General features: G+C 69.6%; 1 protein-coding gene across 2 annotated transcripts; it reads left to right on the forward strand.

Moving 5' to 3' along the window:
• The first annotated feature begins 462 nt into the window (after positions 1-462).
• On the forward strand, positions 463-23588 carry JAG2 (jagged canonical Notch ligand 2). 2 transcript variants are annotated; one of them, XM_060146496.1, is made up of 26 exons: positions 463-579; positions 752-1102; positions 8359-8416; positions 10212-10463; positions 10618-10678; positions 14041-14171; positions 14280-14399; positions 14549-14662; positions 14839-14952; positions 15069-15182; positions 15262-15308; positions 15407-15577; positions 16366-16516; positions 16619-16771; positions 16855-16968; positions 17245-17358; positions 17451-17564; positions 17699-17815; positions 18252-18279; positions 18361-18446; positions 18789-18902; positions 18994-19109; positions 19467-19715; positions 20292-20423; positions 21805-21964; positions 22237-23588. In XM_060146496.1, exons 1-26 carry the CDS (start codon positions 514-516, stop codon positions 22692-22694), a joined length of 3705 nt encoding a protein of 1234 aa, XP_060002479.1. In that variant the 5' UTR covers positions 463-513; the 3' UTR covers positions 22695-23588. The 2 variants fall into 2 exon arrangements, with proteins under 2 accessions (XP_060002479.1, XP_060002547.1); XM_060146564.1 differs by lacking the exon at positions 15069-15182.
• The last annotated feature ends 615 nt before the right edge of the window (positions 23589-24203 follow it).

Genomic DNA, 24203 nt, shown 5'->3' on the forward strand with positions numbered 1-24203 from the left:
CCGCAGCCCCACCCCGCGGCGCGGCCCCGCCCCCTCATGCATATGCAGGTGCGCGGGTGACGAATGGGCGAGCGAGCTGTCAGTCTTGTCCCGAACTTGTTGGCTGCGGGCGCCGGGAGCGCGGGCGCGCAGAGCCGAGACCGGGACCCACCGCCGCCGCCGCCGCCGCCGCCGCCGCCGCCCGCCGCCGCCGCCGCCCGCCGCCACCGCCGCCGCCGCCCGCCGCCACCGCCGCCGCCGCCGCCGCCGCGAGGGAGCTGGGTCGGCGCGGCACCCTGCGAGCCCGAGCGCCGCCGCCCCCGCGCGCCCGCAGCCCCAGCGCGCCCGCCGCCCGGGCCCGCGCGGCGCCGCCTCGACCCCGCCCGCCGCCGCCTCATCTGCCGCTGCCGCTGCCGCTGCCGCTGCTGCCGGCGCTCGGAGGGCGGGCGGGCGGGCGGGCGGGCACTGGGAGGCCGGGGCCGGGCGCGCAGGGGCGGCGGCGGCGGCGGGCCGGCGGGCGGGGTCGAGGAGGCGATGCGGGCGCGGGGCCGGGGGCGCCTGCCCCGGCAGCTGCTGCTGCTGTTGGCGCTCTGCGTGCAGGTGAGCGGGGGCGCGGACGGGGCGCACCGGGCCGTCTCTCGGGGTCGGCGGCACCGCTTGCGGGCGCCGCGGTTCGGAAGCCCTCGAGGCTGCGCGGCGGGTGGGGGCGGGGCGCCCCGGCTCGCGACCCCGGCCCGCGCTTCCCTGCGCTCTCTCTCTGCCTTATTTTTAGGCGGCGCGGCCCATGGGCTATTTCGAGCTGCAGCTGAGCGCGCTGCGGAACGTGAACGGGGAGCTGCTGAGCGGCGCCTGCTGTGACGGCGACGGCCGGACGACGCGCTCGGGGGGCTGCGGCCACGACGAGTGCGACACGTACGTGCGCGTGTGCCTCAAGGAGTACCAGGCCAAGGTGACGCCCACGGGGCCCTGCAGCTACGGCCACGGCGCCACGCCCGTGCTGGGCGGCAACTCCTTCTACCTGCCGCCGGTGGGCGCCGCGGGGGACCGGGCGCGGGCCCGGGCCCGGGCCGGAGGCGACCAGGACCCGGGTCTCGTCGTCATCCCCTTCCAGTTCGCCTGGCCGGTATGTGCGCCCCCACCCCCCTCCCCCAGCCCTCCCCTCCCTCGGCGCCCGGCTCCCGGCCCCGCCCTGCCCGCAGCCCCTCGGCCCCTCGGCCTCCCCGCACCTGCGGCCCCGGCCGTAAGTGCGAGCCTCGCGCGCCCGGACCCTGCGGGTGGGGCCGGCAGGGGGCGCCGCGCGGTGTGCGGACCCCGGGCGCCTGCTCCGTGGGGCCGGGTCCGCGCCCGGCCACGTGGGCGCGCGGGGGTCGCGGCCGGGCGGGGTGGCCTCGGCCCGCGTGCACGGCCGCCGGCGGCGTGTGCCTGCGTCGCCCTGCGCGTGTCTGTCTGGGTGGGGAGGCGCGGCCAGGCGCCTCGGGCCTGGGCAGGCCGGGGAGGCATGTGCGCCGCGCGTGCTGGGGCTGGTCTGGGGCAGGCCCCGGCGGAGCAGCCTGGGCCCTTGGCCAGCCTGCGCCCGCCCTGCAGTTTCCTGGATGCCCGGGGGCGGGGGTGGGGGGTGGCAGCTCCGGCGGGCACCGGGAGACCTGGGCCCGGGCAGACCTAGGGCACGTGTGCTGGTGGCAGCCTTTGCTCCTGGCCCAGATCCGGGGGGAAGGTTCAGTGGGCCCTGGTGCAGTGATTCTTTGTCAGGTTTCTTACACTTTGCAGTCTTGGGTTTTAGGTTTTATTCTTTTGTGGGAGCGGGCTTGGGGCTGGCCTGGCAGGCAGGAGCCTTGGGCCTGAGAATGCTGGTAGGGATGTGGTTCATCACCGTGGGCTGCAGGGAGCTGTGGTCGCGCAGGTGGAGGCTTCCTGCTGCCTGATGTGGCCCTCCCAGGTCTTTGTGCTGCTTGCATGGAACTGGGTGGGGGCAGGGATGAGAGAGGACCCTGTAAAGCGGGGCCTCGGTGTGCAGGAGCAGGTACCCGCAGCTGGGGTGGGTCTGGCTGTAGCAAGATGCCAGGCTCCGACTGAGAGGCTGTCCTTCTGACTAAGGACCTTTGGCTGGACCAGCCAGCGGGAGCCAACAGGAGTGTGTCCGCCTGATGTCTTGGTCCCGGAAGAGCCGGGGGGTCGAGGCCGGGCTGGTTGAAGTTGGGCCCGACGCCCTCCTCCCCCGCCCGGCTCTGAGCGCTGTGCTGGCAGCTTCTCTGCCTGGGCCGGGCCCCCGTCTTATTTACCCCCTTCCTGACCCCTGGCTACACGCCCCTGGGGCCACAGCCCTACCCCCACATACCTGGCTGGCCTCTGGGGTCTCCCTTGATCCTGGGGCCTCAGGCGGGGAATGTGTCCCTGGGGTGGAAACGGCAGGGGCGGCCTGGGAGGCCCCGGGCGCCGGGATGAGCCCAGCCCCCTCGCCCCCGCAGCGGCGCGGCAGGCAGGTCTGAGCAGGGCCCGCAACCTGTCATCTGCGCTTGGGCCGGAGCCAGCACGGTTCGAAATCGCTACCTGAGGATGTGTTTTCGGCTCGAGTTGGCAGCAGTGGCCGTGGGGGCAGGGAGGCCTGGAGGAATGTGGCGGGCCAACGCGTGTCCCTCAGGCGCTTGGCCCCGCTGGCCGGCCAGGGGTGGAACGGGACGGGGCAGGCCCTGGTCTCCCCAGGCAGGAGCCTGCAGACTAGGCACCGGGTCCTGGGCCAGCTCCCCTCCCTTCCTCCTGCCCCCAGCTGGGTCCTCTCGGAATGAGCAGGTGGCCCACCCTCCGGTCGGGGGTGAGGCTGGGGGGCAGCCATGTGCTTGGGGGGCTGCACTTGTCCTCTTCTCCCTGCCAGTGGTGTGGTCTGGCTGCCAGGCCTGCAGCCGGCGCGGCGATGCCAGCGCCCTGGTATTTCCGCTCGGCCGGTAGCAGCCCTGGGGCCACACTGCCTCTGCTGCTGCAAGCCCAGCTCCGTCCCGTGAGCTGGGGTGAGTTGAGCTGGGGCGAGTTTGGAACCCAGTGTGCCCACTAGGGCCCTTGACCCTGGCCGGAGAAAGCGAGGACTGTGTTTGGTGCCCTGGGGACCGAGGAGGGGGCCGGGCCTTGCCTCGGGGCTTCAGGTGGGAGGGCGCCCGTTCAGGACCCTGGAGTAGGGGTGTGAGCGGGGCCTTGAAGGCGGCTGCAGGTGCACGGGTGTGGGGAGCCGCCCTCCTGCACCCGACCCAGGCCCCTGGAGGGGGAGCGCCCCCGTGCGCCGCTGCCCCAGGCCTGGCTGGGGCGCCCTGACCTGGCCGCGTGGGCCCGGGTCCTGCGCCGTCCACCGCCTGTGGTTTCAGGTTGGTGTCGGGCTTAGCTTTCTGGAGAGGGGCGTGTCCAGGGTCTTGGAGGTGAGGGAGGTGGGGTCAGCCTGGGTGTGAGGCCTGCCTCTTCTCTCCTCATCCGGCCCCATGGATGTCTGTATGTGTCCCGCTGGTCCCCGCAGGAGGTGGGTGATGCCGTGTCGGCCCCAGCGCCTGGCCTGTAGCTAGTAGGGCGGAGGCCACTTTTGGTCACGTGTGTGTGCACGTGCACACGCGTGAGTTCTCTGGGTGTGGTAGGTGGCCACTGGGGGTGTTGGAGGGGCTGGGTGGGGCTGGCCGATGGAGGTGCAGTGTGGCATCGGGGGTCCTGAGTGAGGGGGCCTGCTGCCTAGCTAGAGGCCGCACCTGCCTACTTGTTTGCGCTCTGGTAGCGGGGACCCCTGGAGCTGGCCCGCAGGTCGAGGGCCCCTCTCCTGGAGCGCGCCCTGTGGGTTCGAGGGGGTGGCACAGATGGCTGCTCGTGAAGGCCAAGCTGGAGTCGTGAGGGGAACCGAGGTGGGCCTGGGCCTGATCCCGTTGCTGACGGTGTAGCCAACCTGAGATCGTGGGCCAGAGCAGGTCCTGGGACCTGGCCGCGTGGTGCAGCTGTGTGGGCGTGTGGGCGGGGGACAGGGCTGCAGGGCTCAGTGCCCAGCCTGGCCTTCCAGCTGGCCTAGTCTCCCCGCTTCCTCGCCGGCTGCCCATCAGAAGGCCAGAGTCCCTTGCGGGGTCTGTGATGTGCTCAGGAGTGGGCAAGGGACTTGGGCCAGTCGGGGGCATGCACACCCAAGGGGGAGGTCTGCCCAGCCCCCCCACGTCCGACTGCCAATGGGGCTTGTCAGCGGCGCGAGCCCCCATCCCAAGGTGGGCCAGGCCAAGGTCTGCGCCTGGGAGCGCCTAAGCTGCCCTGGGTGGTGTGTGACACTGCCCTCTGTGTGCTCCCGACCCCCAAGGAGCTGGGGACTGGGGTGGGGCTAACGTGGACCCTGGCCCCTTCCCCACACTGCTCCCGGGGCCTCCTCTGCCCCCTTCCTCTCCATACCTTCCCACTGGGGCCTTGGGGTCCTGCCCAGGTGACCTGCTGCGTGCCGTCACCTGCCCTGTACTTCAGGGGTCTTGGTCGAGGCTTTGATACTGGGGCAGCAGGGCGGGGCTCTCGGGCAAAGTGGGGACACCGGGAGGGCTGCACCGGCCAGTGGAGCGCTTGGATACGGGCGGGGGTTTTGTCCCTGGGCCTGAGAGGTGGGTTGGGGAGCGAGGCTGCGGCGTGGCAACGAGGAGCTTGCTGGAGGGTGTGGGCAGCGGCTCCTTGGAGGGCTGGTGGCTTTCAGGGAGCCTCTCAGGGGTAGTGTCTGGCTGAGGGTAGGCTGGGCCAGTGAGGGGTTTCCTGGTAGAGACAGGCATCTCTAATCCTCAGGCCTGAGCCAGGGTCCACGTCCCCCCAGACCCCAGGTACACTGGGGTCCTCATCCCCCGGCTACCGTGAGCCTGGTGTGACCAGGGTCGACCTGACTGTGGGCTTTGCAGCCCCGCGACGTGCGTGTGATGAGGTGTCGTGAGACCGTGGGCTGCCGGCCCGCAGTGGGGTGGGAGGGGCACGCCCAGGCAAGGCCCTGTCTGGTCCCTGGTGCGGAGTGTGGGTGTCTGGCTTCCCTTTGGGGAGGCCTGCGGTCCGCTCCTCCTGCGGGGGTGCCGGGGCCCAGCGCCTTGAGGGGAGGCGGCCCCCTCCCCTCCCTGTCGGGTGACAATGGAGGCAGAGGCTTGGCTCTTTCTGAAGCTCGGGTTTCAGGAAACGTATCTGTGCTTAGAGCTCCTGGCGCCGGCGTGAAGCTCTGCTTCGTGGGGGGCCGGGCGCTGATGCAGGGTGCTGTGGGAGAGGAGCCAGGGCAGCAGGTCCAGGGTCTGTGCTAGGCCTTCTTGGCCTGGGGTGTCCTGGGCCGTGGGGTGTGGCACATCCGGCCCCACGTCTGCCCTGTGCCATTTCCATGTCTGAGGGCGGCTGCCCCATCATCCTTTCTGGGGGGTCAGACAAAGGGTTTGGACCTGGCCTTGGGGGTGGGTCAGGAAGAAGGCCGTGGTCGGGCTGGGATTCTGGTGTGGGTAGGTCAGGGCGGGCTTCCTGGAAGAGGTGTGGCTGGGTCTTCAGGGACTAATGCCAGCCGGCTGGGTGGGCCTCTCGAGGTTGGGCAGGCTGGTGGCCCAACTGTGCCTGGCCAGGGGTGTTCCCCTGCCTGCTTCCTAAGGAACCCGCCCCCGGCCCCTAGCTGTCATCAACCCTGCCCAGGCACCCACCCCCCCAGCCCGGTCCCTGGGATGACAGTGTGCCCTCCGAGGCCTCCCGTCCAGGCCTGTTGCCTTTTTCCTGTTCTGTAGAGACCTGGGGTTGACAAAGCCCTGCCGGGCCCATGGCCCACAAGGCAGCAGCAGTGGAATGAAAGGTTGCCATTTGCAGAAGGGAAACTGAGTCCTAGAGGCCAGTCGGGAGGAGGAGAGGAGGTGCCGCCTCACCCAGTGGCTCAGGTTCTCTCTGGATGACTTCCTGCCGTCCAGGTGTAGGGAACCCAGCTGGCGGGCGGTGGGGCCCTTGCGGGTGGGCGGGCAGCACATGTCCCCGCGGGAGCAGGTAACCGGAGCCCTGGGCTCTGGCAAAGGTGGCGGTAATCCTACCTGAGTGGCTGGCGTGGGGTTTCCTGGGAGCCAGGAGGCGCTCCCTACTCCCCGAAGCCCAGGTGTGGGGAGGTGGGCTCCGGCTGCCCCAAGGGGTGAGCGCCCTGTGGGATGGGCAGCCCGGCCTGGGGCGTTCCTCCACCTGCCCTACTGGGGGCCTTGACCGCCATGGTCCCGCCCTCTTGGGCGCAGCCCGTGTCAGCTCCTTGCTTCCTCCTGTGTCCTGTATAGCCCGTTCTGTCAGGTGGCCAGCACGACTGCTGAAGCCCCGTTGGTCTCTGGCCTCATTCAGACCCACCTGGCAGCCCCCCACTTTGCTCCAGAGCGTTAGCACCAAGACTGGCGCCGGGGCTGGCAGCCCCGCCGTCTGACTCTGGGACCCCTGTTCCCACATCCCTGCTCTTCCAGCCCGAGGCCCTGCCACACGGCTTCTTCCCGTACTCTGCAGCCTCAAGCCCAGAGGCACCCTCTCCGCGGCCTGCCCTGACCCCCTTTTAGAACAGCAGCTCCGTGCCCCGCTGACTCACCCGTCTGCCGGGAGCATTCCAGGCAGGGGGATGGAGCCGTGTGTGCAAAGGCCCAGGGGCAGGGTGGGCGTGCTGGGTACCTGTGAGGAGGGCGCACGCCACGGGGAGCCCCAAGAGGGCTGAGCAGTGCGGGACATGTGGACAGAGCCCTGGGGATCACTGGGGCTCCTGTGAACGGGGGTGTGGAGGCCCCAGTGTCTGCCGGGAGCCCTTCTGGTGGAGATGGGCAGCCTGGGCACAGATCCTGATGGCCTGGCAGAGGGCGGTGGCAGGAGTGAGGGAATGGGTTTCAGGGAGACTCAAGAGGTGGGATTGAGAGCCTGGGGACAGTTCCATGGGGGTGAGGGGCGGGCTTCTAGAAGGATGGAGGGTGGTTCCCCGCTTCCCGCTCATGCTTCTTGGGTGGGTGTGGGTCCTAGGGCGGCGGCTGTGAGCATGAACTCCTGCGGGTCGTCCAGGGGTGTCTGGGAGACAGCTGCTGGGGGGCTGGGCTCAGGGCAGGGGCAGCGGCGTAGGTGAGCTGAGCGAAGTTGAGGGTGGGCACGTGTGCCCTGGGCCCTGAGGCCGTGTCGTGGGAGGGGCGGGAAGAAGAAGGGCAGCTGGAGGCATGGGGTAGGGGACAAGAGGAGGGTCTCCGAGGGAGGACCACGCTTGGGTGTCCAGGGGCTGTGGGTGTGATTGGATGTGGCAGGCAGCCCACGGGGAGCTGCCTGGGGCCGGGATGCGGGGACGACAGAGCCAGGGCTGAGTGGGGTGGGGTACCAGCAGGCAGCTGCAGGGGCGAAGAACCCGGCCTGCGGGGGCTGGGAGCTGGGGGTGCCGAGGGTGGGGAGGCGTCTGGCCTCCCCAGGGCAGTAGCCCTCGGGCAGGAAGCCGGCCAGCCCGTGTCCCAGACGTGGCCCCGTCCTGTGAGCCCCCGGCCCAGGTGGGGCGAGGGCCGGGGGGTGGTAGTCGGCGCCTTTGTGGCTGGCCCGAGAGGGGGCCGAGCAGCGTGGAGCGGGGAGCCACGGAGCGTCCCGGCCGGCCGGGGAAGGGCTGGGCAGGGAGGGGTCAGGCGAGGCGCGAGTTTGTGCCGGGAGCGACTGGCTGTCTTCACGGCCGGGGCGGTGGTGTCCTGGGGCTGCTTAGTGACGTCAGCCCATCGTTTGCCTGGTGCCCGAGGGCTGGATGGTCTCGGGGGCAGGGAGCGGGAGAGAGCATAGGCTGAGGCTGCCTTGGGCAGTCCCTGGGCCTCAGTTTCCCTATCTGTGCAGCAGGGGCCGCTTTCCGGGTCTTGGGTGAAGCAGGCTAGTGGGGCAGACGTTCACTGTGTCCCGGGGCGGGGGGGCGGGTGGCACCAGCCTGCCCCTGCCGTCCCGTGGCCTGGTGACGGGGCATCGTCCCTCCGGGCAGGCTGGGGGTGGGCCCTCCTGTTCCCCACGGGGGGTTGGGCCCCTGTGAGCTGCCGAGGGGCCTCCCGCTCGACCCCCTCTGGTCCCCGGGCACCTGGCCCCCCTGTCTGCAGCTGCTCCAGCTGTGCCCACCTTCTGCCCGCTGCTCTGTCTGGGTCACTCTCCCTTCTCTCCGTCCTGACCCAAGCCGGTCAGGCTCGCCGGTGGGCCACGAAGCTGCGGGAGCCACGAGCTCACACCCCCTGAGCCTTCGTGACCCGGAGGGGCAGTCCTCCTCCAGGGGGTCATCTCGGGCTCTGCTGAGGAGACCCCTCCTCAGAGCTGAGGGATAAAGTGGGGGTGTGGCCGAGGCGTGGTGGTGGTGGGGGTGGTGGTGGTGGTGGGAGGGTTGGGCTGGGGCAGGGCTTCGGGTACCTGACGGGCCCCTCCTTGTGTCTGCAGCGCTCCTTCACCCTCATCGTGGAGGCCTGGGACTGGGACAACGACACCACCCCGGATGGTGAGTTAGCCCCGGCTGGGTGGACTGCTGCCTGCAGGGCCTCCCTCAGGGCACTGGGAGGCTGACCCCCTCGTTCACGGAGATGCACGTAGCCAGGTTCCTGGTCCTTTGCCTGCTGGGGACACAGGCCCACGTGGCATGAAAGCTGCCTCTACCCTGAGGATCTTTGTGCTGTTTCCCTTTTTGCCCTGGCTGCCAGGAAGCTCTGCCACACTTGTGATTTGCTGAGCTGCGCGTGCACTGCCCTCCTCCCCAGTCTCAGCTTCCTCTGTGTTGTTCTGATGGGCGTGTGTCCTCACTGAGGGCCGAGGGCCGCACCTGGGCCTCCCCAGCGCTCCCGTAGCCTGCTGATGCCCAGACCCGAGCCTGTTCTTTTGAGGCTGGGTCAGTGGCACAGCGGAGTGGTTTGCTGCTGAGAGCTCTCTTTGGCTTTCTGAGCCCCTCTCTGCCCATCTGCCCTGGAACTTGGGGCTTGGTGGCCCTCCCCCGCAGGCTCACCTGGTGGCTGGCCGACCTTGCATGGCGTCTGCGGGGCCCTGTGGTGGTGGGGCAGAGAGGTTTTCCGTGGACAAACGGGGAAGAGCATTTGCGTGTGCGGCAGGAGCAGTAAATGCCAAGGCCCTGAGGCAGGAGTGAGCCCGGTGCATCTGGAGAAGAGCATGGGGCCCTCACGGCAGGGGTGGAGGCAGCGATTAGGTCAGCAAGGCCGGGGTCAGGTCGCGGAGGCTTCGTGGGCTGGCTTTCTCCTGGAGCGGGGTCGCTCAGGCTGCTGCTGGAGGGCGGGTTGCAGGGCCGGCGTGGAGATGGGTGAGGAGGCGATTGTGTGAACGCAGGTGGCGGTTGGGGGTGCTGGGACCAGGAGCAGCCTGCGGGGTGAGAGGGGCTCCGGTCGCTCTGAAGGCCAAGGCACGGGGCTTGCTGGTGGGTTGGACGTGGTGAGAGCGGGCAGGGGTGGCCTGAGCAGCCGCAGGGCCGAGAAGCTGTCGTGCGGACGGGCCGGAGCCCAGTTTGGACATGCCGCGTTTGGGGGCAGTGTCACGCGGGCAGTTGGCTGCCGAGGCAGACCGAGCCCCTGGGTCCCACGGGTGACGACGCTGTGGGGACGCAGAGGAGCCGCTGGAAGCGGCGGTCAGCGGGGCTGGCAGGGCAGGAGTGTTCCCCGGAGGAGGGCGGGGATGGGTCGGCCCGGGGAGAGACGCTTCAGGGAGGGGCCTGGCCTTTCCTGTAGCTCGGGGGTGGGGGGGCGCACGGGATCCTTAGCCTCTTACTGCAGACTTCCCCAAACTGGTACGAGCGTGTAGGGAGACGTACCACGAGCCCTGTGCCTGTTGCCAGCTCAGGGCGTTTGCGCCCACGCGGCAGCTTGGTTTGAAGGGAGGCCCAGCCATCGGGTCGCTGGATCCATGCGTGCTCGGGGCCGAGGGAGGCTTGTTCTCAGATGGGCAGTAGTGAGTGGTGCGGCTGCTGCCGGGAAAGCCCTTAGAGAGAAGGGGTCCCGGCAGGGGCGGGAGGGTGACCAGAGACGTCCACTGGCGAGGGGTGGGCGTGGTGCCCGGTGGCGGTGCCGGTGGGAGCAGGCCGCGGGCTGCGGGGCACAGGCGGGGTCACCCACACCCAGCCCTGCCGGCCCCGCCTGCGTTAGCGGGGCAGGAGGCCCCTCTAGCCCCGCGCTTCCTGCGGTGGCCCTGCTGTCCCGGCTCTGTGGCCTGGGCCGCTGGCCGCGTGGTTTGGCGGGCTGTGCGCCTCCGAGGGGGATGTGGCGGCTGAGCCGGCTCACTCTGCCGCCCCCCCCAAGAGGAACTGCTGATCGAGCGGGTGTCGCACGCGGGCATGATCAACCCGGAGGACCGCTGGAAGAGCCTGCATTTCAGCGGCCACGTGGCACACCTGGAGCTGAAGATCCGTGTGCGCTGCGACGAGAACTACTACAGCGCCACCTGCAACAAGTTCTGCCGGCCCCGCAACGACTTCTTCGGCCACTACACCTGCGACCAGTACGGCAACAAGGCCTGCATGGACGGCTGGATGGGCAAGGAGTGCAAGGAGGGTGAGCGGGCTGTGCAGGGCCCCGCGGAGGGGCCCCGCGGAGGGCTGTGCGGGGTGCCACCTGGAGGCCCCCCACCCCCGCCCCGTGCCTGCCTCAGGGCTGTGGGGGCCCGTGCACGGCTGGCAGCAGCGGCGCCTCTCTGATCTCTCTGCAGCCGTGTGTAAGCAAGGATGTAACCTGCTCCACGGGGGATGCTCCGTGCCTGGGGAGTGCAGGTGAGTGGGTGCCGGGCGCCTGCCCCGTCTCTGCTCCCCAGGCACACCTGCTCCCTCAGCGGGGTCTGTCTGAGCACCTGCCGCGGACACGGTGCTGGGGGCTGGGTGTTGGGGCCGCATGAGTGGGGACGCGGGCCCTGCTCCCACGCAGCTTGTAATCGGCACAGGGACGCCCGTGGCCGCCGAGCCTGGGCGTGCCCGACAGCGATAGCCCCACGAGGACGGGGGCGGGGGCCTGGGGAGGGGGCGGCCAGGGCCGTTGCACGTAACTGGGCTGGGATGGTCTTACACAAGGGGCAGAGGCCGGGAGGCAGAGAGCCGCCCGAGGGCAGGTGTCTGCAGCACAGGAGGTGCGGAGAGCACAGCGGCTTGTGCTTGTGGGTGGAGGACAGGGAGGGTGGTGAGTGTGGGGGGGACCTAGAAAAGAAGGGGGTGCTGCTGCAGGGCTTGGAGCTGAGCGAGGTGGGATGGAAGGACCAGAGCAGCTGCTGTGTGGGTGGGGCCAGGCTGGGGAGGGGGTGTGTGATGGTGACAGTCCAGTGGGAGGTGGAAGGGTGGGCAGGTCCTGCAGACGTCCTGGAGTGGAAGCGGGGGGGATCGGGGAGGACCCCAAGCCTTCTATACCCTGTGCCACTGGACACGGGGATGGGCTCAGGCGCCGCAGGCAGGGGTGAGAGCAGCAGGTGCCCCGCCCCGCCCTGCCCTGGGTTTGTGGGGAGAGGCCTGGCCCGAGACACGGATGGGCCCCTGAGGCACACGGCCGGTGCTGACAGCCGCCGGGGGCAGCTGGAGAGGAGAAGAGGTCCAGGAGCCGGTCCCAGTCTCCTGCTGGTGACAGTGTACGATGAGCTGGCAGAGGCCACCGGGCAGTGACCCAGGGTTGGCCGGGGTCAGAGGGAACCAGAGAGCGAGGGGTCCCCGCAGCCTCATGCAGACAGTGGAGGCCGTCGGAGACCTCGACTGGGGGAACGTAGAGTTGCCGGCTCGGGCAGGGTCTGGTGGCTGTGGGAAGGGAGGAGTAGTCCTGCCAGGTAGTGAGCAGAGAAGCGGGGGTTGGGACAGCCGGAGGGGCGGGGCCAGGCTTCGGAGCCAGGACGGCTTAGAGCGGGGCTCTCTAGGGTGTGTGAGCAAGGGCGGGCGCGGGGGGTGCGTGAGGATGGCCCGGGAGCTGGGCCTGGGGGACCAGGTGCGTGCTCAGGGGCGAGCCCCTGGGAGGGGCCCGCACGTTGGCAGAGAGATGAGCAGGTGCAGTGAGTGAGGCCTGTGCCTCAGCCTTGGGTCTCACTCATCCCAGGACCCCTTCTGGAGGGCGGGTTTGCTCCCAGGTGTGTTTTTCAGATAAGGGCGCTAAGCAGAGAAATTTAGTAACTCCCCCGTTGAGTTTGGACAGGGAGGGCAGTGTTTGGGATCCGGGGCCGGGACGGGAGGGTGACCCTCTGCTCGTCCTGTGGTGGCTTTGGCCTGGGAAGTGGCATGTGGAGCAGACCCGCCAGTCCCAGGGCAGGGAGGCGGGCAGGCTGCCCAGGGATAGGCAGGGGGATAGGGCTGCACCCACCCGGCCACTCACTCTGCCAGGTTTCAGACAAGCTGAGTGGATCTCCAAGTGGCGTGGGGAGCACAGTGCCGGTGAGAGGGCACCTGGGGGCCTGGCCCAGGGTGGGCTCATGTCTTGAGGGACAGGTACCTCCAGGAACCAGATCCTGGGTGGGGGACTGAGTGCAGCACTGCTCTCTGCCCTGGGCAGGGCCCTCCCCTGAAGCCCTGCCCTGTGACCCGTGTGGTGGGCATGAGCCCTGGGACTCGGGGCAGACGGGTCCCCACCTGGGTCGTGAGCACAAGGGGCAGGGCCGTGCTAGCGGCTCTGGGTGGCCGGTGACGGAGCAGCCGGGTGGGAGGAGGGTGGGAGAGGCCCGCCCTCCACTGCAGTGTGGGCTGTGCAGGAAGGCGCGGAGGGGGCGGGGGTGCGGCGCGGGACGCTTGGGACAGAGGCTTTAGGTGAGCCCTAGCCGCCTCTCTCCCTGGCCTGTGGGTGAGGCCCAGCTGCCGCCCGTGGCTCAGGGCTCAGGTTTCAGCGCAGGACAAACCCCCACCGGATGCTGCGGAGATGGCCGTGCCTTCCTGCCGTCTCCTCCCTGGGCTTTTGGGGCCAGGAAAGCTGGGGTAGGGGGGGCGTGGAGAGGGCTGCCCCACCCAGGGCCGAGAGCACGCCTGAGGGACCCTCGTGCTCCCTGGCAGGGGTCCCCCGGAGGGAGGGTGGTGGGTGGGGGCGTGTGGCCCAGGCGGGCACACACACCGCGCGCCCCGCCCCCGGGTACGGGGGGGCTGGAGGAGCCCCTTCTCACCGGCCTTGGTTTCCCTGTCCTGCACTGGCTGAGCTGGCCAGCGTCCCTGCTGGGTGCCGTGGGCCACGGGGGCGGCCCGGGAAGGGCCGTGGCTCTTTCCTTTTCCAAAAATAAATCCACGTGGTGGGTGATGGCACGGACGTCACTCCATCCTGCAGGACGAAGTTCTAGGGAGGGTCCCCTGGGGGTCACGTCCAGGGCCTGAAGGGCAGCCCGCCGGGCCCTGGGGCGTCCAGCACAGGGTGCTGGTCTCTCTCCCCCGAGACCAGTGCCCCTGGCTGGCTGAGCTCCGGGCCCTCGCTGACGGCCTGGGCGTCTTTCTGCCCCTCCTCCTGAAGGACTTCCCACAGAGGACGTTGGCCCACAGCTCAGGCAGGGCCCGGCCTCGGGGTCGTGGCCTTGGAGCCAGGAGGCCTTTCGAGGCCATTTGCCGGGAGCGGGTGTCTCTAGCCCAAGAGCTGCCCTGAACCTGGCTTCTCTCAGGGCTGGACTGGGGCGGCCTGTGGGCCTCAGTGTCCCCATCTGTGAGATGCGCCCGTGGTTGGGCCTTGTGGAGAGAGAAGTTACTGCCCTTGAGTCCCAGGTGAGGTCACGTGCTGCGCCCAAGGTTACCGGCTGGGGCCAGGCCAGGAGTCCTTTCCTGATGCCCCGCTGGCCTGCCCAGGCCTGGCAGCACCTGGCCCTCTCATTCCTGGGGTCCCGGCAGCGCCTTCCTTTCCTGGCGCTTGCTCTCGGGGCCCTGCTTGGGGTGAGTCCCAAAATAGCTCCGGGAGGAGTGACTGGACAGCTGCGGCCAACCGTGCGAGGCCAGCGGCCGGGAGTGCCGTGACGGTGCGGGCTGGCCGGCGGGACCGTAACCCCCGCCTGGCCCGGGGCCCGTTCCAGTTCAAAGGCTGAGGCTGCCGGCCCTGGGCGGCCCATGTGACTCTGCGCCCGTGTCCCCAGGCCACCCTGGGAGCGGCCAGAGCTCGCGGGGTCCGCTGTTACACACGTGGCCTCGCGGCCCTCGGCTTTCCCCAGGTGCAGCTATGGCTGGCAGGGGAGATTCTGCGACGAGTGCGTCCCGTACCCGGGCTGCGTGCACGGCAGCTGTGTGGAGCCCTGGCAGTGCAGCTGCGAGACCAACTGGGGCGGCCTGCTCTGCAACAAAGGTGCGCCTGGTGGGCGAGGGGCGGGTGGCGAGGCCCCAGGTAGGCGCCTCGGGGAGGGAGGGAGCGAGGGGCTCGGTCTGCTCCCTGAGCGCGCACCCCCGCCCCCAGACCTGAACTACTGCGGCAGCCACCACCCCTGTACCAATGGGGGCACATGCATCAACGCGGAGCCTGACCAGTACCGCTGTGCCTGCCCCGACGGCTACTCGGGCAAGAACTGCGAGCGGGGTACGTCGGGGCCGGGAGCCGGCCGGGCCCACCTCTCTGGCCTGTTGTGCGGCAGGCATGCCCCCGCTCCCACCTCGGGGCCTTGGGGGCTTGGGGAGGAAGGAGGGGGCCTGGGCCGCCACACCCACTTCCCGTGGTTCTCAACACAGCCGAGCACGCCTGCGCCTCGAACCCGTGTGCCAACGGGGGCTCTTGCCACGAGGTGCCCTCAGGCTTCGAGTGCCACTGCCCCTCCGGCTGGAGCGGGCCCACCTGTGCGCTTGGTGAGTGCCCACTCCAGTGCCTCTGGGGCACTCAGCCTGGCGTCTGAGGGGTCTGGAGGGTACGGGTGGAGTGGCCGCGTCCACGTGGGTGGCAGTGGTCAGGGGAGGGGTGACAGGAAGAGCCAGGCCCGTGTCCCTCCTTCCCACCCCACACCTCTCCCTCTGATCCTCTGCAGACATCGACGAGTGCACCTCCAACCCGTGTGCGGCAGGGGGCACCTGCGTAGACCAGGTGGACGGCTTCGAGTGCATCTGTCCCGAGCAGTGGGGGGGAGCCACCTGCCAGCTGGGTAAGGGGCCCGCGGGGCGCGTGTGTGCATGGGCTGTGCGCTGGGCATGCGCTGCTGCTGCGGGTGCCGGGGCAGGTGGGGCCTGGGCCCCATCGCTGCCCTTGTCTCGTTCACAGACGCCAATGAGTGTGAAGGGAAGCCGTGCCTTAATGCTTTTTCTTGCAAAAACCTGATTGGTGGCTATTACTGTGATTGCATCCCGGGCTGGAAGGGCACCAACTGTCATATCAGTCAGTACGGGTGGGCGGGCGCAGGTGGGCGGGGCTGGGGGAGAGGGAGTCCCAGCCGTAACCGCGCCTCTGCCCGCAGACGTCAACGACTGTGGGGGCCAGTGTCAGCACGGCGGCACCTGCAAGGTGAGGGCCGGTCCGTGCCGTGCGCGCACGTGGGGGGCGTGTCGGGGGAGCCGCCCGCGGGGGTGGCTGCGGGAGGTTCACCCCCCCACTCCCCCCAGGACCTGGTGAACGGCTACCAGTGCGCGTGCCCACGGGGCTTCGGGGGCCGGCACTGTGAGCGCCAGCTGGACGAATGTGCTAGCAGCCCCTGCCACGCCGGCCTCTGCGAGGACCTGGTCGACGGCTTCCGCTGCCACTGCCCCCAGGGCTTCTCGGGGCCGCTCTGCGAGGTGAGGCCTGCGTGTGCTGCCTGCCTCCCCCCTCCTCCAACCGCTGCCCGGGTGGCCCGTCCGAGTGGCCAAGACGGGCCACGGTGGTTGTCGGCCCTGCAGAGGGTCCGGCTGCCTTTCTGGGCAGGGGCAGAGCAGGGTCGCAGGGTCACTGCCTGTCATGATGAGCCCCTCCTGGTGGGGTGGGCGGGAGCCCTGGCAGGTCAGCCGGCTGCCCCAAGCCCTGTCTGTCTGATTCCCACAGTGGCTGGAGCACCTGGGCCCCTGAAAGAGGGGCCCTAGGGTGGGGTGGGGGTGCCGCACGCGGGTCTGAGGAGAGGCTCGCGCACCCACCGCCCTCTGACCTGCCCTGGCCGTTGCAGGGGAGACTAGTGGGGCTGCAGGGGTGCAAGGGGCGGGTCTCCTGGCCAGCAGGCTTCCTGGGGCCCAGGATAGAGGTCCTGTCCAGCGCCGTGGAGCCTGGCGGTGACGCTTCTGGGAAGGACCCACGGACGGGGCTCAGGGTGGCCCTGGTGGCTGGGGAGGGGGGCCGATAGCTGGCCTTCCTGCCAGTAGGAGGGGCGAAGGCCAGATGCAGCGGAAGAGGGCTGCCCTGGAGGCGAGGGTGGTGGGAGGGGCCTGGCCAGGCTGGGTTGGGCGGCCCTCCAGGCTGTGGCTGCAGAGGCCTGGCTGTCTAGTCCCGGTGGGGCCTGGACCTTGGGGTTCCTTGTACGGACGCCAGCGAGGCCTGGCTCATTGTCCAGCGCCAACAGTAGGGCCTGGGCTCTCATGGGTGCCCCGCCCCCCAGGTGGACGTTGACTTCTGCCAGCCGAGCCCCTGCCAGAACGGGGCCCGCTGCTATAACCTGGAGGGCGACTACTACTGTGCGTGCCCCGAAGATGTGGGCGGCAAGAACTGCTCCGAGCCCCGGGAGCCGTGCCCTGGGGGGGCCTGCAGAGGTGGGTGCAGTGTGGGCGGGGCCTGAGGGGGTGGAGTGGGGTGAGGTGAGAGGTAGGTGGGGTCTGCAGAGGTGGGGCTGACCCCTCCCATCTCTGTGGCAGTGGTCGATGGCTGCGGGTTCGAGGTGGGGACCAGGGTGGCCCGCGTGGCCCCCGCCGGCGTGTGTGGCCCCCACGGACACTGCATCAGCCAGCCTGGGGGCAACTTCTCCTGTGTCTGCGACAGCGGCTTCACAGGCACCTACTGCCACGAGAGTGAGTGGCTGTGGACCGGGGGCTGGGAGGGGCCAGGAGGGGCCGGGAGGCCTGGGGACCTGGCTTACGCCCGCCTCCTGCAGACATCGACGACTGCCTCGGCCAGCCGTGCCGCAACGGGGGCACCTGCATCGACGAGGTGGACACCTTCCGCTGCTTCTGCCCCAGCGGCTGGGAGGGCGAGCTCTGCGACACCAGTGAGTGGGCCGTGCTGCCCCTCCCTCGGGCCCCACGTGGCCTGTCACCGGGCACCTCAGCGGCCCCAGGTGGTCACCGGCTCCACGTGGCGAGTTGGTGACCGGAGCGGGGGGGGCGTGCGTGCGTGCGTGCGTGCGTGCGTGTGTGGCGGAGGGGCACACGCTTGCCCTCCCCACGCCCTCTGTCTCTCCCTGGCCCAGCTCCGGCGCCTCCTCCCCCGGGCAGCCCTCCCTGAGCGCCGGTGACCCCCCGCTGACCGGCGTCCTCACCCCCAGATCCCAACGACTGCCTTCCCGATCCCTGCCACAGCCGCGGCCGTTGCTACGACCTGGTCAACGACTTCTACTGCGCGTGTGACGATGGCTGGAAGGGCAAGACCTGCCACTCACGTGAGTGCCCGCGCGCCCCTGCTGCGCTGGGGCTGCCTACCGGGATGCCGCCCGCTGCTCCGGGCGCCCCCTGAGCGGCCGTGTGCCCGCAGGTGAGTTCCAGTGTGACGCCTACACCTGCAGCAACGGTGGCACGTGCTACGACAGCGGCGATACCTTCCGCTGCGCCTGCCCCCCGGGCTGGAAGGGCAGCACCTGCACGGTCGGTGAGGCGCCCCGAGGGCACGCTGGCCCTGCCTGCCCCTCGCTGTCTGGGGTGGAGGCGTGGGGTGGAGCCCCCGGTCTGCCCAGCCCGGGTGAAAGCCCCCCGCCTCCTTCCTCTCCTCCTCCGCCCTTGCAGCTAAGAGCAGCAGCTGCCTGCCCAACCCCTGCGGGAACGGGGGCACCTGTGTGGGCAGCGGGGACTCCTTCTCCTGCATCTGCCGGGACGGCTGGGAGGGCCGCACCTGCACACACAGTGAGCCCGTGGGCGTGGGTAGGACCCACTTCTCTCTCCCACAGCTTCCGGGTCCTGTTCCCTCTCGAGCCTGCCTCACAGACCTGCCCCTTGCACTTGGCCACCAAAGTCCAGTTGAACCCCAAGATCTGCCGTGCCACCTCCAGCACCCCCCGAGCCCCGCAGCCCAGCCCCCTCCCCTGTGTTCTGCCCTCTGTCTGTCTCCCGCCAGCCACTCGCCCTGTGGCCTGGGCGTCCTGCTCGCGCACCCCACCCTCCTAGGCCAGTCCCCTCCAGGACGGGCTCTCCTCCCAGAGCGGCCCTGGCCCCCAGCCTCCAGCCTCCAGCCTGGTCACGGTGGGCTGGCTGGGGAGCTCGGTATCCTCCCGCCCTGCATGCCTGGGGTGCCAGGCGGGTGGATGCCGTGCCTACTGTCCTCTTTTTTCCGCAAACACAGATACCAACGACTGCAATCCCCTGCCTTGGTGAGTGGCAGCCCCTGAGGCGGGCTGGCTGGGGAGCTCGGCCTGTCCCGGGCCCCCTGACACCCGCCCTCTCCCCTGCAGCTACAACGGCGGTGTGTGCGTGGACGGCGTCAACTGGTTCCGCTGCGAGTGTGCGCCGGGTTTCGCGGGCCCTGACTGCCGCATCAGTGAGGGGCCGGGGGGCACCGGGCGGGCAGTGCTGTGGGACCCCAGCCTTCGGAGCTGCTCCCACCTCACCCTGAGCCGCAGTTTCCTTTGTCTGTCCCCCGCCACCCGGCAAGGGGCAGACCCTAGTTTGGGTTGAGGTCTTAGTACCCAGAGGCCGCCCCCTCCACCCGTCCCAGAGGCAGATGGGGGTGGTGCTTAAGCCTCGGGCTGGTGACAGTGACGGCGCCAGGCCCAGCCCAGAGGGCCCCGAGGGCAGCCCGAGGCCCCAGCTGGCCGGGGGCTGCCCCTCCCACTTGCCAGGGCCTCCCGTGCTGCCCGACGAGCCGCCGCTTTCCCCGCAGACGTTGACGAGTGTCAGTCCTCGCCCTGCGCCTACGGGGCCACGTGTGTGGACGAGATCAACGGCTACCGCTGCAGCTGCCCTCCCGGCCGGGCCGGCCCGCGGTGCCAGGAGGGTAGGTGGGGGGACGCCGTGGGCGAGGGCCGCGCCTGGGGGGCAGGGTGAGACCCGGCCGTCACGGCTGCCCCCACCTCTCCTCCCCGCAGTGACTGTGTTCGGGAGGTCCTGCTGGTCCCAGGGAGTGCCCTTCCCTCATGGGGGCTCCTGGGTGGAGGACTGTAACAGCTGCCGCTGCCTGGACGGCCGCCGGGCTTGCAGCAAGGTACAGGGGGCTCCTGCCCCAGAGCCTCCCCGCACTGCCCTGCTGGGGGTCCAGTGCCCGGCCGTCCCCGTCATGCATCCGTGGCCCTGTTGCTCACCCTGGGAGGGTGCTGGGGGAGGGGGCGGGTGAGCCGGGCTCCGGAAGGCCTGGGCCTGCCCTGCCCTGCCCTGCTCTGGTGGGGTCCTTCTGGCGCCACGTTCAACCTGGGAGCGCTGGGGGTCCCCCGGGTGGGCCCCCGCCCACTGCCCCCTGCCCCGCCCCCCCCGCCCTGCCCTGGGACTCACTGACCGGACCGTGTCTTTCCCCCTCCCCTGCGTGGTGCTGGTGTGTTTGCGGGTCCCATCTGCGTGTGCCCAGGTGTGGTGCGGCCGGAAGCCCTGCCTGCTGGCTGGCCGGCCTGACGCCCTGAGCACCCAGTGCCCACCTGGGCAGCGGTGCCAGGAGAAGGCCCCGGGCCAGTGTCTGCAGCCGCCCTGCATGGCCTGGGGGGAGTGTGGCGCGGAGGAGCCCTTGCTGCCCAGCACCCCTTGCCGGCCGCGCTCCGGCCACCTGGACAACAACTGCGCCCGCCTCACCCTGCACTTCAACCGCGACCAGGTGCCCCAGGTGAGTGGCGCCGTCCACCGCGCACCGCGAAGGTCTGCAGAGCCCCGGCGCCGCATCCTTCCTCCAGTGGCCACCGAGATGGCCCGAGACCCCTGCTGGCGGCCTGGCGCCTGTGGGGTCAGGGAGGCTGCGGAGCCTGGCCGAGCGCGCCCAGATGAGGTGAAGTGTTGGTCCCAGGGGAGTGGCCAGGAGTGGCCAGCCTGGGCCGAGGTGCCTGTTCCTCCAGTTGTCCCAGGGACCTGGGCTGAAGGTGGCCTTCCAGGGAGGCTGGGGCAGCCCACAGCTCCACGGGCACTTCTCACTCGGGCCGCATCCCCGTCCTTACGTCTCTGTGGCCTGAGCACCGGGTGAGACCCCACCCAGCCCTGACCATGGTGGTGGTCTGTGTCGTGGGTGAGGGGGCACAGGACCACTGTGGGAGCCAGTGCCCCCCCCACTCCCCCCGCATCCCTGCTCTGCTACCTCAGACAGCCTGTAAGGCGTGTCCCACCACCTGCCCAAGGTGCCAGCCGGGGGTGAACACCCTCAGATTCTCGGTCCCTGGGCCGTGCTCACGTGCAGCCCGTCTTTGCTCAGGGCACCACCGTGGGCGCCGTCTGCTCGGGGATCCGCGCTCTACCAGCCACGCGGGCGGTGGCCCGGGACCGCCTGCTCGTGCTGCTCTGTGACCGGCCGTCCTCAGAGGCCAGCGCGGTGGAGGTGGCTATGGTGGGTACTGGCAGGCGGGGTGGGCACCCTTGTTCAGCGCTCCCCTCTCCAGGGCCCTCCTCTGCACGTGTGCCTGGCGGGGACTGGGGCAGAGGGCCCAGGCCAGGCTGGCTCCCAGGTACCTGGGGACACGGGGTGACCACAGACCCGGGAGTCCGCTCCGGCACGGTTGCGCGGCGAAGGGCTGTGGCCACTCCCCATGCCCTTGCTGGAGGCCGGCGGAGCCGGGGCGGGCCTGCAGGAGAGGCACCGTCAGCCCGGTGAGGGGAGGAGGAGGGGCCAGGCAGGGCGCGTGTGCAGCTCCGTGGGGCCCGCGCGTACAGCTGGGACTCTGGGCAGGGGTCCCCAGAACTGTGGGAGGCACCGGGTGACAGCAGGAGTCGGGGTACAGAGGCAGCGCCCAGAGAGGGAAGGAGAGTGGCCGGGGGCCAGGGTGGACAGCGACGGGGTGTAGCTGGAGGATCCCCTGAGAGCAGGGCAGGGAGCGTGAGGAAGCTCCTAGGCCCGGGGCCTCCAGACGGGGAGCCCTCAGGTGGGACCCTGACTCGAGACCGTGGGGGTCGGTTGTGGCCTGGGTGCGGCGCTGAGGCCAGGGCCTGCCCGACCGGACGGGGTGGGCGGGACTGTGGGCGGAGCCTCCTTTTTCTTTCGCCCCGGCTGCCCCCGGCTCCCTGCCTCACCTGTGCTGTGTCTTCTGGTGTCTGTGGCAGCAGGGGTGCCCGTGGTGTCAGGCCGCCTTGGGGTGTGTGGTCAGGGCCTGGCCACCTGCCCGGGCCCTCGGCTCAGTGGGTGTCCTTGGGGCCCTGCTCGGGGGCCCAATGTAAACGGGCACCGCAGGGTCTGGGGAGGCTGTGGTTGGGGGCGTGCGGGGAGAGACAAGGGGGTAGGGGCAGGGCAGCTTCTCGGGGTGCTGGCTGGGTGCCGGTGTGGGGGCAGCAGGGCCGCACGGTGCCGGCAGGGCTCGGGGGAGTGCTGGGTTTGTGGCACCCTCTGGACTCTAGGCATGGCTGCCTGGGGCTGGGAGCCTACCCGCAGGGACAGCCGTCCCAGCCCCAGGTGCAGGGGATCCAGACCAGGCCTCACCCGCCTCCCCGTGAACTGCCCGGCGTGGGGCGACCCCCCGCCCTTTGATGAGCCTCCCTCCAGGAAGCCTTGGGGCCGCAGGTTCCCAAGCCCCGCGCTCTGCTCCAGGACGGCCCTGCTCATGGGACCACAGCCACCCGCATCGCTCCTTGCCGCTGATCGAGAGCCGTGGCCTGGACGGGAACCTCAGTGTGCCCTGGGGCTGCACACGGGGCCAGGCACGCTGTCCCACTGGGGGTGGGGGTCCCAGGCCTCCGGACGCGGGCGCGCTGCCCCTCAGCTCTGTTCTCTGCCTCAGTCCTTCAGCCCGGCACGCCGCGACCTGCCGGACAGCAGTCTGATCCAGAGTGCAGCTCGAGCCATCGTGGCGGCCATCACCCGACAGGGGAACAGCTCGCTGCTGCTGGCTGTCACCGAGGTCAAGGTGGAGACGGTCGTCGTGGGCAGCTCCTCCACGGGTGAGAAGGAGAAGGGGGGCCGCCTCTCGGCCCCGGGCCGTGGGGATCTTTCAGGCACGTGGGGCTTGGAGGGGAGGGGCTGCGAATTGTCCTGGCCCTGCCGGGGGGCCGTGCATTCCGATCCACAAAGCGCTGCAACTGCTCTGCACCTGCCAGCGAAGGGCCCCCAGCCCCCCACGCACCCCTCCCCAGCCCCGATCCTGGGACCCTCCCCACCACCGGGAGCCGGAGGACCCTCGCCCGACGGTCCCCTCGTGGCGTCCCCGCCCCAGGTCTGCTGGTGTCGGTGCTGTGCGGCGTGTTCAGCATGCTGTGTCTGGTGTGCGTGGCTGTCTGCGTGTGGTGGACCCGCAAGCGCAGGAAAGAGCGAGAGAGGAGCCGGCTGCCGCGGGAGGAGGGCGCCAACAACCAGTGGGCCCCGCTCAACCCCATCCGCAACCCCATCGAGCGGCCGGGTGGCCCCAAGGACATGCTGTTCCCCTGCAAGAACTTCACGCCAGCCCCGCGCAGGGTGGGTGAGGCGCTGCCCGGGCCGGCAGGCAGCAGGGAGGACGAGGAGCCCGGCCGCGGCGAGGACGACGCTCCGGAGGCCGAGAAGTTCCTCTCGCGCAAGTTCACCAAAGACCCCGGCTGCTCGCCTGGGGGGCCGGCCCTCTGGGCCTCAGGCCCTAAGGTGGACAACCGCGCCGTTGGGAGCCTCGGCGCCACGTGCCGTGCCGTCCGGGAGTAGGGCTGCGGCCGCCAGCTGGGCCGGGACCCAGGGCCCCTCGCCGGGTGCCACGCCACCCGCCGGACCACAGGAGGCCGAGGCCGTGTGCATAGTTCCTTTATTTTGTGTAAAAAAAAACCCACCAAAAACGAAAAGCAGATGTTTATTTTCTATGTTTCTTTAAGCTTGTATAAATTATTGGGTAACTGTCAGGCGGAAAGCAACGCAGTATTCTCGGGTAGTTGCTATTTTTGTAACGTTTCTGTGTGTCGCGCTCGCCGTGTGGCAGGAAAAAGCAAGGATGTCTGTGTTCTCACCAAATCGTCGAGCGTTTGTTCCCAGAGGTGGTGCACTGTTTACAGAATCTTCCTTTATTCCTCACTTGGGGTTCTCAGTGGCTCCAGGCCAAAGAGCCAGTGGGACCCATGGCTGTCGGTGGGACCACCCGAGGCTGACAGCGGGACCCGTGGCTCTCAGTGGGACCTGTGATGTTCGGCGTGGCCCATGGCTGTCGGTGGGACCTGCGGTTGCAGTGGGGCTTGAGGTCATTGGTGGGGCCCGTGGCGGTCGGCGTGGCCTGAGGCTCGTGGGCAGACCCTCGCCAGCTCGCCAGTCCATCCGCCCCAGTCTGCCATCCTCGCTCGCTCCTGCCCAGAGCGCTCGCTCCAGAGATCTCTCAACTGTGCTTTCAGAAGTGCCCTTCCTGACTGCTCTGTTCTCCCCGGGACGGTGGCAGTATCGAAGCTTGTGACAAGTGCCTTCACACAGACTCTCCCCTCGCAACTGTCAACGTCTGCCGTGGGCACCAGGCCGCTGCCCACCTGCTGGCCCCGGCCGCCCCTCCTCGTGAAAGTGCATTTTTGTAAATATGTACATATTAAATGAATCACTGTATATTTGATTTAATAACTTAAATGTTTTGTCCTCCCTTGTTCTTCGGGTGCTGTTCCTTTGTTACTTAGAGTCTGGGCAGGAGGGGGGCGTCCACGGTGCAGAGCCAGGCGCGGGGGCGCGGGTGAGGGCTGTGTGAGCAGTGGGAGTGGCCTGCCGCCCCAGGGCCCCTGTGGGCGGGGAGCACGTTCGCATCCGTGTGGTTGACACACGCTTTCCTGGAAATGAGGCGAGGGAGGCGCTCTGCATCCGCTCCGCACTGAAAACAGGTGAGCAGAGCTTGGTAAATTGTGTCAAGTTGCTCAGCAATGAGGAGCTCTCAGGGTTTCAGGGAATTAGGTCAAAACTTGAGAGTGTGAGACGCTGCGCCGTGAGTGCCTCTTGGCTCCCGCGGGTTGGGCACGTTGGGACTCAGCATGGTGGCCGCGGGGCGGCCGCTGAAGGCCCTGGCACCTGTAAGTTTGTGCACAGGTCGCCGAGAAGACCAGGTGGTCGCTAACCAGGTCACGGTTTACGCCAGCCTCGAGCACGTGTGGAGCTCAGCCAGAAAGATCCTGAGCTTCCGGTTTCCTTTTAAGCCATGTTTACCTAACTTGGGCCCCCAGGTGCCTGGGGGAAACAAACGCCAATGCCCTTTGT

This window comes from Lagenorhynchus albirostris, chromosome 1 (assembly GCF_949774975.1).
Source record: "Lagenorhynchus albirostris chromosome 1, mLagAlb1.1, whole genome shotgun sequence".
NCBI classification, from domain to species: domain Eukaryota; kingdom Metazoa; phylum Chordata; class Mammalia; order Artiodactyla; family Delphinidae; genus Lagenorhynchus; species Lagenorhynchus albirostris.